Here is a 15805-nt window from a genome sequence, read left to right on the forward strand (position 1 = left end):
TAAGTTCCGACCCTATATTTACGGCCGACCTTTTAGGGCTGTGAGCGACCACCATTCATTATGCTGGCTAGCCAACCTCAAAGACCCCTCTGGACGGCTTGCAAGGTGGAGCCTCCGTCTCCAAGAATACGACATTACGGTTGTATACAAGAGCGGCCGTAAGCACAGCGACGCCGATTGCTTGTCTCGTGCACCAGTTGATGCTGCCCCTCCCGACCGAGAAGACGATGACTTTCCGTTTCTTGCTGTCGTCACGACCACCGACATGGCCCAGCGTCAACGGGCTGACCCCGGTTTACGCCCACTTATTGAGCATCTCGAAGGCCTTGATGTAGCTGTCCCACGTGCTTTCGCACGGGGTTTGACCTCCTACAGCATTCGAAATCGCGTCCTATATAAGAGAAACTTTCAGCACAACAAGGAAACCTTTCTTCTCGTTGTGCCGTCCGACCTCAGGCCAGAAATCTTGCACGCATGCCACGATGAGCCTTCGGCTGGTCATTTAGGAGTCACCCGAACATTAGCACGTATTCGACAAAAGTACTATTGGCCTAAGTTGCTACCTTCAGTCCAGCACTACGTGAGAACATGCCGAGATTGCCAGCGGCGAAAGACACCTCCGCTGAAGCCTGCAGGGCTCCTTCAGCCGATACCTTCACCGACAGCCCCTTTCCAGCAAGTGGGCATGGATCTTCTGGGCCCTTTCCCAACGTCCGCATCAGGGCACAGATGGATAGTAGTGGCGACGGACTACTTAACGCGATACGCCGAGACACAGGCACTTTCCCGTGCAACTGCTGCAGAAGTAGCCCAGTTTTTTCTTAAGACCATCGTACTGCGCCACGGTGCCCCATCGGTTATTATCACTGACCGCGGTACAGCCTTTACGGCTGAACTAATGCAGGCTCTCTTCAGTCTTACCCGCACAAGTCATCGTAGGACTACTGCGTACCATCCGCAAACAAACGGACTGACTGAACGCCTCAATAGAACGCTTGCAGACATGATTTCCATGTACGTCGACGTTGAGCATCGCACGTGGGATGAATTCCTTCCGTATGCAACTTTTGCATACAATACGGCTGAACAGGAGACGACGCGTCTTGCGCCATTCCAGCTAGTCTACGGTCGTCCCGTCACCACAATGTTGGACGCTATGCTACCCATAAGTCATGGCGACGATGTCACCAACGCCTATGCAGACGTCGACATATTTCTACAACGGGCCGAAGAAGCGCGCCAGCTCGCACGATGCCGTATTCAACAACAACATCGCGATGCCAGTCGGTACAACCTCCGACACCGAGACGTTCACTACCAACCTGGCGATCTTGTTTGGGTGTGGACACCAGTGCGCCGTCGAGGACTCTCCGAGAAACTACTTCGCCGTTACTTTGGGCCATACGAGGTCATTCGGCGTCTTAGTAACGTGACTTACGAAGTTGTTGCTCGGGGCCAACGACCTTCAACACGGCGGCACTCAAGTGCTGAAACTGTTCATGTAGTGCGGATGAAACCGTATTATGAGAGGCAGTGATCTTTTGCGCGTGTGCAGTTTTGTGTTCCCTGCTTCTCCTGTGTGCATAATCTGAAGACACTCTCAGCGTCGAGTCGCCACTTTCGAAGAGGGGGGGTAATGCCGCATGCCTCTCTGAAAAGAGGACAAAGAAGAACAGAGGACAAAGAGGACGAAACTGAGGGTAGCGCGTGAAACTGTTCCGATCAGTACTGCCTTGTACTCGTTACAATATGAGAGAGGCCTTCACCCTACAGTGGGTATAGTCAGGCTGATGATGATGATGATGAAGTGCAACTCCGCTGACTCTGATGCCATATAGTGCGCCTTGTGGGACATAATTAGTGATGTGCTACGTGTAAACAAGAGCAAATTAACGTGGGAAGTCATTTAATCAGAAGAGCGGTTGAGCGATGGTTAAGCGCATAAACTCAAGGAGCACCCTGATGAAAGCGCTGAATACCGAGGGAAGGCAAAGAGCTCCTAAACAATGCTGTGTGCTGATAATTACATATTTTGGCCGAATCGAAAGATGTACCGGGGAACGAACTGGTGAAAACACTGGAGAACTGGAGAAGGGTGACGGGAAATCGGCCATAAGGAGCCGAGTAGAAGCTGAGAATGGAAAGAAACCTAGCATAAGGAATGCGGAAAATACGTCCAAGCGGCGAAGTGAATCTGTGGACGGGTATTCCAAAATAGAGAACAGCGCAGTGAGAAAAAAGAGAGCAACTTCAGGTCCATTGGAGCTTTTCAATTACTGTAGTAAGTGAGGAAGGAGAGACATGCCAGGACTGCCATGAAACGGGAGGCTGCCTCTTCGGCTAAAGGAACACATTTACAAGCCATTGATGAGACCAGTAAGAGTTCACAGCAGAGAAAAAAATGCAGTCGACTGCATGGAAGCCACGAACTTGAGAAAGCTCATGATGAACGTTTACCAAGGTACGTTGTTGGGTGTGTTGGTAAACATCCATTATTAATTTAAACAACTCGAACAAGAAGACACAGGACAAGATACAAAGAAGCCACTGTACAAGCGCTGACTCACAACTATGCCTAAGCCTTTAATCCAAGGCCTATGCAGATAAAAACAAATATAACAAAAAACAATCACGTGAAACAACCCCTGGGTTCACCTAATGTGCAAAAAGTCACTCAAAAAAGACATCTCTTGCTCTTTCAAGCAAAAAAATGTGATTGCTTGTTCGAGCTCTCCCAGACGCGTAATTCTGTTCTCTCAACGGTGGGGTCCTGCAACTTCTTTCTTCTCACTGGTTGCCTCTCAGCTAGTTAAACGGTATTGTTGCTGAGAAGTGTCGCTGAACGCAACCTAAAGGTAACATACACTCACTGAAGGCAGGAAATGATTGCGGTGAAAGTAATTGCACAGTGTAAATGTTACCAAACCATCACCTTTTCACTCTGTTCACGGCTGGTCTTGCGACTATTAAGAATCAAAACATCACATAACGCAACCTAAATGAGACCACACCCCGGGAAAGATGTTTGTAATTTATTTGAATGTTTTGGATTGTATAAAAAAAAAAAGTTGCACTCAGACGATTAGAAGAGATGTTTTGATGTGCTTCGATAAGTAGTATTAATTCGTTGCACCGCAGAAGCGACGGCAATGGCGGCATTTAAATGCGCTTTTATTCATTTTGACAATATTCCTGCCATTTGGAGCCCGGTGCCGCTGCTCAGAGGACCTTACTAGGGAGCCTCGATGCTTGCGCGTGGCGGAGGGGGCGTGCGCATCGAGGAATCTTAGACCCTACCGTTGAGAGAACGAAATCACGCGTACCACACCGCATTGCCACATTCAAAAACTGGTTTAATGCCGCTCAGAAACACCGGGCTTTTTTGATTGGACATTCGAACAGCTGATACTAAATTTTATAGATTTCAGTGTCACACTAGGCCTGCTTACCAAGTCATCTAGCTGTTCGTTACAAGAATTATTAGGAGAAAGCGCTTAGTCTAAATACTTATAATGAACTTCTCTAAACTTTGAATAATTGCATATTGGGAACCAGTAGTTTTTTTTTTTTTCTCCTGAGTACACTTCGTAAAATTTAAATTTAACCCCCTAAGTGGTACACCAGAACTAATTTCGTGTCAGATATGGGTTCAGGTTATGGAATTTAACGTCGCAAAGTGACTCGGGCTATGACAGACGCCATAGTGGAAGGCTCCTGAAATTTTAACCACCTGGAACTCTCTAACGTGCATCGACATCGCACAGCACACGGGCGCCTTTCTTTTCGCATCAATCGAAAGCGGCCGATATTAAACAAATATTAAGACATAATGCTTTGATTTCGTTATCAAAGAGGAAGTGACCAGTGTAAGCTAATTAATTGATTTCTACCGATTCAGACCCACACCCTCATATATATTTCGAAAACAGCTTCGAATTGTCTTTCCTGGTATTATTATTATACGTCTTCTGTCATTTTTATCTCTAGTTCGTACTCACCCCGAACGTATGAAACTTTTCTGGTATGAAACACTGATGGTGATCTTTTTTTAACCTTTCAGAGTTTAATATTTGGTACAAAAATACCTATGACCGCGCGTATTATCTTTCTAGACGTAAGCAACGACTCATGCAGATCACATTCTTCTGACAAACATTCATATATGAACAGATTGTCAAAAAACTTTGCACATATATTAGAAAAATAATTTTTGTTTTTCAAAGTAGACCACTGTTTATGTGCATGTTTTTCATATCTTAGATTAGGCATACACCATTCACTTACGGCACAACAAATGGAAAGGTCCCCTCATTACTCCGTTCACCACCGCCTTGCCGGCAGCGGCAATGCCTCTATTGGGTCCCTCTTTCTGGAAGCTGTAATCGATGCCAAACGCTGCACGGCCCACGTAATCCATGGCTAGCCGCTCATAGAGAAAGCACACGTTCGTCTCCTGGCCGCTGTCGGCGAGCCTTTCAACCTTCTCCATGAATATATCGGCGCCTCTTAGCACTTCTGTGATCATCTGTCCATAAATAGCAGCCAGTTAGGAAAAAAGCATATATTTACTTCGCTACGGAGATGGAATGAAGTAAAAGTATTCACAAAGACCCGCAATGATGTTAAGAGTGCTGTATTGAGACTTGTTCTAATGTTAAAAATGATGATTACGGTTTACCAACCTAAAGTTTGATGAATGCCTGGTGAAGCCATGATCGAGAACAACGCTGAGAAAGCTTTATCACAAGAAAATGAAATTTTATACCTGGTTTCAACTGATGAGTTTACATTGTCCACTGGTTATGTCGTAGTTTCGTAGCACATCACTTCCTAAGCACAAAATAATGGCAAGTGAGGGGCGTCAGACCCGTCTTAATTATCTTCCTTCCCATGTTCTATCAAAGGTTTGAATTTGGCCAGAGCTAAACTCAAGGACAGCTGTGAGCATGTTTAATGAGTTCTGCGTGCCCATAGATGAGCATGCTTACAAGGGGCGGCCGGAACATTAATAATGAAAAGGAAGGTTTTATGTATTTGAACGCCGGTTATTTGTCAGTGCTGCTATGTTGAGACTGTCCGAACAAAAACACTGCACACCTAGGCAAAAAGCAGAGCACCGACTTCCGTTGCTATGCGGTGAAGTGTAAACCGGACGCGCATCTAGGCCGTCGTGTGAATCGCAGTTCACTCGGAAGTGACTAGCGCAACAGCCTAACTGCAATGCACATGCTAACTAGCGCAAAAGACAAGGACAAAAGAGCGACGGATACCACGAACGCTAGATATATACTTGGTTTTATTCTAGACACTACATTCAATATGTAGGCAAACCGTGTAAAAAAGATCACAACCTAAAGCGCATGTGCAACGGCACCTTCTGGTTCATTCAAGAATTGTAATTCATTGGATGACATAGATAAGGATGGCTTGCTTACGTAACACTCTCTTTCCATGTAAATGAGAAATGCTTCCAGTATTTCATGCTCATTCTGGTTTGAACTTGAGAAAATGGCCCGTGTCTGATTGCATTCGGAGCACAATTATCCTTACAACGTTTACGAAGTGCCACCATGTGTTCCGAGCCTGATAGTCCTCGACCGATAGCCTGTCCTGATAGCCTGTGCTCCCTTAGCCGAGCATGATTACATCGGCCAGTTTGGGCGATATAACAACTCCCGCATGACAAGGGAATTCTGTAGACCACATTGATCGTTCAAGCCGCATAAGGCATTTGATGTTTTATTGGGCAACATTTATTTTTTAGGGCACCATTAAAAGCCCTGCACAGTTTGGCGAGTTTATCTGGTGCCGTAACTCGGACATTGCCTGCCTTCGCCACCTTCTTTAGTCGGTGTGTCAGCTGGTGAATATATGGCTGTGCCAGGCATCTAGCCCGCTTATGAGCTGGTAGCTCAGTTGCCGTTGCCTGTTTCCCGGCTTTCATACTTTTACAGGGCAGTGCTTTGGCGCCCGTGCCTGCATTTCGCGTCATTGTCGCTATTTTCCGTCGTAATCAGCTCCGTAGCCGGGGCAGCACGCGCTCCTGCCGCCCCCATTCGACGCTGCGTGTACCCCCCTTCTCTTTGCCTGCGTGGCGGCGACCACGCGTGTTCTCCGATTGCTGCGCGTGCTATTGGCGCCATCGTTCGCCGCTGTGTCTACCCTTCCTCCACTTCCTGCGTAGCGGCGACGGCATTCTCCGGTTGCCGAAGCGCCGATTCGGCATCAGCGGATCACCGTGCGTGAATGTCAAGCCGAAACACAGAGCCACGTTGATTTGACTCGCTAGCGGCGTCAGCGGCATCAGTCAGTCGCTGCTATCTCTTCGCCGCGCAACGTTCTTATGGGCCCACGCGCTGCCTCCTGCGACCTCCGAATAACTTAATCTATTTTCTTCTCCTCCAGTGCCACCCCTGTGCGGCGGCAATCAGAGCGCCAGATCGGTGGCGGCATATCTCGATATGTGCTATGGGCCACGGCCGAGCCGAAACGCATAGCCGCCGCCGTTCGCCACGGCGACCTGCCTAAAAATTGTCTATAATTGTACATATATGTCTTGCTCGAATTATTTGCTTTAATCTATCGAAAACCTGAAACAGCTGATGAGCTGCGCTCGAATTGCGCATTAGGAAGTAACGTAAACGTTGGTAAATTTTTTAACATGCCTTCAGCAACGAATGTCACGATCTCCCTGGGGAAACCCACCTTCGTTACGCGGTCTGCCTGCAGGTGCTGACTTTCAGTCACGTTGTGTGAGCAGGACTTGTCTAGGGCAGCAGGAAGGCATGTCTTGACAATACATCTTTTTACTGATATAGAATGGCCCAAACTAAAATTCAATATTGCTATTTTAGACCTTGGCTGGTAAATATAACAAAAGCGTGCGTCACTCAGAAAAAGCCTAATGTCCAGAAACTGTAGACTACCATCTTTAGTAAACTCATGGGTGAAATTAAGAATATTGGCACACGACTTGAAAACTTCCAACAGTCCTTCGCCTAGAACAATCTTTTCATCATCCTGAGTAGTTTGGTGTCCGTTTCTCTTTCCTAGCCTTTTGCGCTAGTTCTCATGTGCATTGAATCTGAAGATCACCTGCCAGCCCAGGTGTCCACTTTAGATCCCTAACTGCACACTGGCGGGTTTTCCAATGCTCGCCCCCTTCTTTTCAAGAAATGTCTGTTCTAAACTCGCCAAATCGCCAAACATCGGCTCTTATAAGTTGCAGGTCACTTACTTAAGCCGTTCCGTTAACTCGACGCGCTTTCTCTTTTGTGAGCGGAAGCGCCCCTCGCCAGGCTGCAACTCCGGAGTTCGCCGGTTGTCGGAAAATAAATTTGAGCTTTCATGAGGTCCCACCTCCTCTTGCTCTTTTTAATCCTCTGAGAGAGGGTAAAGTATTTTGTTCACGAGGCTTCACCTCGTCTTTTTCTCCTTACGCCTATCAGTGGACATAAGAATATATTGGAGCAGAAGTCCCAAGTTCGCTGGGTGTCGGTGAATTACCTTCAAGGTTTTGCAAGATCAAAGTAGGATTTGAATTAACTTCAAGGCCTCGCAAGCTTAAAGTAAGACTTAGTCATTTTGATAGTGATTTAGCTAGCCCGCCTGAGTACTCTCTGACTAAAAAGACAAGAGAAGTTTGGACACGGGTACTCGGGTTCACTACTCGAGCGTCTAACCAGGTTTTTGTAGGGTTAAACATTCGCTATTTTTTTACATATGTTCGTTTGAGTACAAAAGCACTACAAGTGCTGACTGACGCTTTCACATGGGTAGGAAAAGCTTGCTTTCATTACTATCAGCGTTTGCAAAGTGCAGTTAGCATTACATCGACTAACCGTGAGGTCTAAAATGCCTTCCCGATTGTCTAACGTGATCGCTTCCAGCTTTTCGAAAGCCGGCTTTCGAAAATTCACGTGCGCAGCGATGAAAAGATTAAGGCATACCTGTTTCAGCCTCATGGGAGTGAAACACGAAGCGATTGTCCGGCGCAAGTTTCGCCAATGCATGCCGTCCGCGTAGACAATCGCATTCCGCAAGAGAGGATGATGCTTCTCCAGAGCTAGCATTAGCTGTAAAAGAAAAAAGAGTAACTTCGTATTTTCTAGTAGTTTATATTGTTACGAACGATGAAAAACATGCGGGCAGTGGCGTGGGCAAGAGCGCTCACGGTATGATCGCCGACATTCATGAAATATCATCTCTCATCGCCATCGGTCATGTTTTGTTTTCCTGTGTTCATCGGCTTGACACTTTATAAAAATGCACTTCAAAGATTTACGCTGTTGCCACACCGAGAACGTTTCTGCACGTATTTAGCTAGACAATATTAAACTATAGCTTACAGAGATGGGGAGGAATACTGTCACGTTACAGCGGAAGTAAATTTCCGCCGGCCTTCCTTCCGCAGCAAAGGACATGGAAGGGTTTCAGTTTGGTCTCGTAGTTATAGTTTGAGTATTTATAGATTCAGAAAATAGACAAGATACTAAACAAAATTTTCGTAGGCGTAAAATGATGAAATGGTACTAGGGGATCATGGTGAGAGCAGGGTGGTATTCAAAAATATTTGAATGCATTAATCACAGCAATAGAGTGCATCAGCCGCATTTTTATTCACATTCCCGCAATCCACTAGGCACCTCACGGCGAGTTGCTATAAGTACTATGCTTCAATTCTACATACTCAGTGTGTGTAGATTGCATCATTCTGCTTGATGCAAACTTCTGGGATAAAACATCACTTGAACCTTAGGGAACAACCCTGAGTATTGTAAATTACGCTTGCAAGGTTTTAAATATTGGCGCACAAGCTGATTCGGCCGAGAAGACAAAATTTGAAAGCTCTTCTTATGAAGCAAACCTTAAAACCACAGTGTCATCTACTCTCCTGTGTTTTTTTTTTTTTTGTTCTAGATTCTTTACATTACAAAAATCGTTGTGACAGTACCCAGAAAGTATGCAGTTCAAGGCAATTCAGTATTGGCAAATTTCAGAGACGACGCTCTTGAAACCTCGCATGTCGCATTTAGACTCGAGGAGTAGTTAGTTACTTGTGCAAAATACCAAAACAAGAAAAAGCAGTGCTGAGGGCATTCGAGGCTAATCAAAGCAAAGAAAAAAAAATCACCCGTACATGAGAGGAGTTCGAATATATCTCACTCTTCATGGAGAGGACGAACAGACTGTTATATATAGTGCGTCCACGTCCTGCTCATCCCTACGCACGTATTCTTGTTTTCAGCAGGCTGCTGTAAATTGTTTCTTTACGTCATCAGGAACAAAGAGGAATTTTCGGCTACGTCGTAATCTCCGACGTAGAGCGCAACGGCTTTGCATGCATACACCAACCCGTAAACGTGCATGGTCAGTTGACGCAGTCTATGGGAGCGATCAGAAATGACCCACATGAGTACATGCTGCAAATGCCAATAATACTTAGCAGAGTCAAGGCTTCCGTGTACTTCTCGGTGACAGTGCGCGTTAATGAAACCCAGGTGGTCGAAATTACCCACAGCCCTCTATTATACGGTCACTTTCATAGTCTGATTCACTTTGGGGCTTTAAACCCAATAAACCGTCGAAGCAACTTGAAAAAAAAAAAAGACTGATAAGAAATGATGATCGTTAAATAAAAAAAAAAAAACAAAGATGGATGCAACTGGGTTAATCACAGGACTGCAGAAAATTGTACTCTATCGCTCATTCTATTTTACGAAAAAAAAAAAAAAATCGGTGACATAGAACTTACGCCACGATCGGTGAAGTTTTGGAAGTTGCGAACGAAAACGAATTCTATGAAGTCCAGGTCTTTTGTTACAACAAAGGGCACGTCTCCATCGTAGAATCTGAAAACGCAACGTGAAGGCGTTTGCTGAAACTGTCAGTCTTGCTACGAATGTTAGGGAGATGACGGACAATACAAAAGCGATCAGCACAGCTGCTTAGCCGAACTACATTTGAGCTCCCGTGGGACTGAAAGTGATGTTCGGAGAGTGGAAAAGGAAGGTGCAAGCCAAGTCGGAGCATTGAAGATAGTCCTGTAAATTTAAGTCAGTTAGGTCCAGGGTGATTCCTGCCTTAGGTCTCTGATTGGGTAGTTTATTTAGGTGACGTTTAGCAGCTTTGGAAAGACAAAGTAGTTTACAATAGGTAGCGAGGCACAGGTAGTGGTAGGATGATATGTCTACTCAGGACAGGTAGCCACAGATCCGGATTGTGAGAAGGGAAAAACTAGTAGATTCAGACTGGGATGAAGTGCATTTGGCAAGAACTCGCAGATAATGACTAGCAGCTTACCGTTATCCCTCTAATGGAAAGTTTCGTATCTTACCGGTACCTACTTATGGGGCAGAAACGTGGAGGTTAATAAAAATAGTTCTACTTAAGTCGAGGACAACGGAGAGAGAGATGGAACGGAAAATGGTAGGTTTAACGTAAATGAATAGAAAGTTTGCCGAGTGGGTCAGAGAACAAACTCAAGTTAATGACATAGTAGTTGAAGTCGAGAATAAGAAATGGGCATCGGATTTAAATGTAATGCGAAAGAAGGGTTACTGAGGATCGCTAAGAGTAACAAATTGGATCCAACGGAAGGAAAGCGTAGCAGGGGGCGGCAGAAAATTAGGCCGGTGGATGAGAGTAAGAAGTTCGTAGGGGTCACGTGGATGCAGATGTACAGGTCCGGGTTAATTCGATGCATATGGGAGAGGCCTCCACTCTGAAGTTGATATAGCCCGGCTGCTGATGATGATGACATTTTCAAGAAAATTGTGAAATACTCTACATGCAATAAATGTTGTGATTGTTTCTGTAACGAGCAGGAATACGTAAAAGAGGTCAGTGGGTTAGAGCTACAAAACGCTTAATGATTTACTAGCGCGCGTACGAAGCAACAAATGTGGTGTACTTGTTCCGTTCACAAGCGAACAGGGAAGAGTTCTAAGAATGAATGATTTGGGGTACAACTTACCCAAATGTGTCGCCGTACTTTTCAAACCATCTGTCAATAACCTTGATGTGATCCTGTGAAGAATTGTGCAAGTGGTATTTGCGCGGCACAATACACCTGCAATATCTGTAATTCTATGTGTCACTCTTGTATGAACACCAAATAACTAGAAGTCGAAACTGCGAACAACCAAATTGCAGGCAGCATGAGAGCGCACGTTCGAGATACGAGCATCATTTCAGATGTTCCCGCATGCGCGCTAACGCCCATTCAGAAAACGCTGTAGTCCCAAGCCACGTTGCGATGTGTGGATTCCTGTTCTCGTGTGAAATCATCTTCCTCTAGTATTCAGAATTCTCTCTATCACGTAACTTTATTTTAAGAACGAGATCAAAATGGCTAGACGGCGATCTACTTGAGAGCTGAGAATCGGCTATTGTGTTCCCTATTGCAAAGCCGGGGAAAACGGCAACATACCTTAGCAACGTTGGACCTATATCCTTAACGACAATTTGCAAGCTTGCTGAAAAAATGTTCGCCACGCCAATCTCGTGGTGGCTTGAACCTTAAGGTTTCTACCATCCAGCCTAAATTGGCTTTCGACCATCTATAGGCATGCTGCCATTCTGGATTCAATTGACATGCTCCATTTACTACTTAGAGTGCACAATTTTGTAAAATCTTTCCTTGAAGTTAGAAAGTTTGCAATACGCCTCAGTGGCGATGTCATAGGATCGTTCGTCCCTTTTCGCGGAGTACCCGAGGGATCAGCGTTTTTCGACAACATTATTTAACGTTGAATTTATCTCCCTCGCATGGCGGTTACACGAAGGTCCTTATTTTAAATTCTTAATATACGATGATGACAATACGGTGTGGAGCGCATACAACGACCTATATTGACTCAATTCGCTGCCCTGCAATTAGTTGTATATATTACGTCTGCATATGCGTCTTTCATTGGGCTTGAACTTTCCGCCAGTAAAACTAGTTCGTGCCTGTTTCCAACCGCTGGGGGTGCCGTCAACTAGCTGTAACCCATTATTCGTCTACATCTGTCCGGAACCCCAGTTGAGGAAAGTACAAAAGTAAAAATATTGGGTTTAACAGTTCATGAGTCAGGAACTGAAACTTCGTGCCTGTCTCACGCTACAAACCAGTGGTTACGGACTCTGGATCTCATCAAATGCATTTCTCCAAAAATGGGCAGCGCCCGCTCAGATGTTGGACGACAGTTGATGCGGGCAGTTGTACAACCGCGCCTTGTTTATCAAGCCCAATTTCAGCATTTGACAAGGGCATTGAAGCTATAAATAGAGAGGTAATGATGTCATCATCTGCCTTCATCGCATCACGTCAATCGTGCCGTTTCAAAACAACGCACAGCGGAACACAATAGATGAACTGGTGCAGCAACGAGGTGATGCTCGCAGGTAGGCTTAAGGCCACCCTCTCTCACGCAAAGTGCACTTTCAAGGCTTATGCTTCACCGCATTCAATTCTACCACAACCACGGCGAGTTCTTCCTTCTTGGCGTTTTGTACAGCTTAGGGATAACAAACCATCGGAGTTACGACGACCAAGAACACAGGGATCGGCACCGTCACTTCGCGACCGAATTATGGAACAAGGCACCCGCTTGCCACAAGGATCCATTATAATTTATGTAGATGCGAGCATCCAGGCCTGCGACGTGACAACTGCAGTTTACTGCCATTTGCAAGTCTGCCTTGAACAAGACATCAACTGTTGTTTTAGCGGAACCTCCATCTTCTTTTTATGCGGAGCTGCTTGCTGTTCAAGAGGCGCTTCGCTCTGTGGCCGCCATTCACATGGTTCCCACTGCCCGTATTGTTATACGCACTGATGCCCTCCAGGTGACAAAGCTGCTTAGACGCGTCAGTAGCAGCACACAAGTCTGCCCAGACATTTACATTCTAGCGGCACGCATACCCCAGCCAGTTCGGATTGAATGGATCCCGCGTGATATAATAAGTTCTCACATCCATGCGGACTCTGCGACCCACTTTTTCACCCAAAAAACCTTCTAAAATTGGATTATGCTAACCTCTTTTTAACAAGAAAGGAGCACCTCCGACGCCATACACGTGCTCTCATACCTCCGTGTATGGTAAGCCTCCTCCGCGATCGAACCCTAGCAGAAGAGGTGGCACTTCGGAGGATTCGAGTTGGGGTGGCCATATCACCTGCAGTGACTCGAAAGTGGCCTCAATTTCGAGTTTTGTATCCTCACCCTGGTTGCCCCGTATTCAAGTCCCGATATACATAAGCCGATATCCCCCACCTGATGTGGGAATGTCCAGCGCTGAAGCCGAAACGGATGCGGCCCCTTGTGGCAGCTGGCCTCTCCCCACATAATCTGTCGTCATATGCCGCTTGGACGCTGGGACCGCATCACCGTTCAATTCTAGACTTCATTACGTAAGCCAACCTTTTTTCATTTATTTGACCGTATACCTTTCATCCTTCATAACACCCTTGTATGCCCCTTGGCAATAAACGTCGCAAAAAAACAACAAGAACAACCGCGTCGATTAGTAAGTGCACTGATCAAGCAGCAATGGTCGGCGAGATGCAGAGCTGCGAATATTTGAAGCGAGATTACAGGTATGCTTCTATCTTCTATTGATCGTGGGAAAAGTTTTCAGATCAGATTTAGCACTATACGTATTGTCCCTGCACCGATGTAACTTTCACAAGTAGATATAATTAACGTGCTGGAATTATCCCGCTAAACGCCTGTTCATTTATCTGGTAAAATAATTCTTCACAAAACTATTGTTCGGCTCCCTCCTCCTTTACAGTCAACCGAAAGTTAGAGAGAAGGAGGTGGTTTATGTCACTCGCAGTATTGCATGAATATGAAAAATTTGGACGGGTCTATAGAGCGCGTGCGTTTCATTTGCTCTGTCACAGTGATGTTTTTTTGTTCCTTTTTAACCTACAGTCGGGACACCACTCCAACTTGCATCGAGCAAGGAGCAAAATCTATCTCTTGAATTGGCCGTAAGAAATAAACCCTTTCGCATGATCATCTTCTTTAACTCCGTTTCTTCACTGCTGTATTCATTTACTTGAGTGGTTTACGCGGAATTGTGCGTACCTTGCCTCATTCTTGCTAGAAGCAGCGAGAACTTTGCGGCAGGAACAGAGAATCGTACACAGAAATGCATCCGATGCGAATGAAATCATTTTTTGTGACAATAGCAGCAGGTGTCCAACAACACCGCTGCCATCGCCATCGACATACCAGATGTGATTAGGATTTCGACGCTGCCCTTCCCACGTGCCCTTACCGTTTCGTGATACTCGAGGATGTTTCCCCAGAGCAGGCTCGGTTCGGGACCGGATATTCCGAGTGTTTTGAAATAACGAAAGTGCTGCTGTCTCCATCTGAAATTGAAGAATAAATACGAGCATCGTGTTTGTCGGAGCGATTGGTCGAGCGGCCAAGCTCAGTGCAAAGCACCGGTGGAAACGTTTTGGCGCCTGCTTCCTTTGAAATTGTTTGAAGTTTGTTCCTCGTTTTGCGCAGTAATTGATCAATACAGCAGTGGCACCGAACCCTTCAAGTAGATGCCTGTGATGCCAATTCATATAACCGAACGTTTTTCTTTTCGCAGCGCTTGGAAAGCAGACTTTACAGTCACAGTCGACTAAAATCCGGTTGAGAGTAGCGCGCGGATCAAAGAGGCTAGAGTGGACTGACGTTCAGATTAATAAGTTCGATCACGAAGTTTTTAACTGTGCAGCCGGCATTGAGACGAAAAGTTTTAATGGTATTTTTCAATAATGATAACCTGTTTTTCGGACAGGGAAAGATGACAAAGTACTTAAAGACTTAGAACAAACGAAGGTGACGTTGTCTTTAGTTTCCTTTGGTAGACCAGAGTGATCATAAATACACTACAGATGAAATATTTGTTTTGCTCAAAAGGAGGCCTCCTGAGTATCGAAGACCATAACGTCTGCAAAGCATATGCCATTTTTTTTTCTGCGGGCAACAGTAGCCGTAACACGTGAGCGGAGATCTTATTTAACGAACTCAAAAGCAAATCAGAGACGCTGTTTCACAATAAAGAATAGAGGAGAGATACCGTTTTCGTAGAAAATAAACCTAAGCTAACATATTCTAACCACGAGAGAGTTGCTTTGGTAAAATCAAAACGTTTGAGCTTCGGCGAATATCCGTGGATTGCGCATCACATCAGTGTCTCATTGATGACCTCGTTTCAGTGTTTGTGAAATCCTTGCTGATTTGCAAGCGGCTAGCTAACATATTTCGCGCTATTCACTAAGCGACAATATTAATTTCAAGGAATGCCGTAAATCTTCTAGCATGATTTGTTGTGCTTCAGCGGAATACTAATTTAGTGCATTATAAGACGGTGGAAGAAACACCTATTTAAAGTGCAAGATCCAAACTGCACATAGCGAAGGACTCGTGTAAGATGTACGAAATTATGACCTCACCTCAACAGCGTAGCCGCGAGGACGGCGATCACGGCAAGAGCGCCGACTAGAACAAACATCGCCGTAAAGCGCACGGCTCAATGCGCTTGTGGACGTCAGGTGCGGCGTAGAATGTGAATGACAGAAAGTGAACAGCCGCGCAATTGTGCTGTGGCTGAAAAAAGAGAAAAAAAAGGTTGGAAAGAGAAGTAGAGTCCTTCAAACGGCGTAATACACATTCACTCATACCATTCTATTTTTTTTTTGCTTCAATTTGTAGCACACGTTGGATGTTGAGGATAGAGTGTGCGCAACTTCAGTTAGCACGAAGGCCACTGCGCGTGTGAAAGAGCCATCAGTGGAAGGAATTCCGATTGA

At 45.5% G+C, this 15805-nt stretch overlaps 1 protein-coding gene across 1 annotated transcript in view; it reads right to left on the reverse strand.

The window, feature by feature from the left end:
- Window positions 1-15507, reverse strand: part of LOC146191408 (cytochrome P450 3A24-like) — a 31922-nt gene extending 16415 nt beyond the window's left edge. Inside the window, exons 1-6 of the mRNA XM_084601955.1 lie at window positions 15449-15507; window positions 14272-14368; window positions 10976-11028; window positions 9755-9851; window positions 7950-8075; window positions 4285-4525 (exon numbers count right to left, since the gene is read on the reverse strand). Coding sequence (XP_084458081.1) covers window positions 4285-4525; window positions 7950-8075; window positions 9755-9851; window positions 10976-11028; window positions 14272-14368; window positions 15449-15507 — 673 coding nt within the window. The remainder of the gene's footprint in view (window positions 1-4284; window positions 4526-7949; window positions 8076-9754; window positions 9852-10975; window positions 11029-14271; window positions 14369-15448) is intronic.
- Between the last annotated feature and the right edge of the window lie 298 nt (window positions 15508-15805).

The sequence above is a fragment of the Amblyomma maculatum genome, chromosome 4 (genome assembly GCF_055883805.1).
Source record: "Amblyomma maculatum isolate TAMU_Amacu chromosome 4, ASM5588380v1, whole genome shotgun sequence".
NCBI lineage: Eukaryota > Metazoa > Arthropoda > Arachnida > Ixodida > Ixodidae > Amblyomma > Amblyomma maculatum.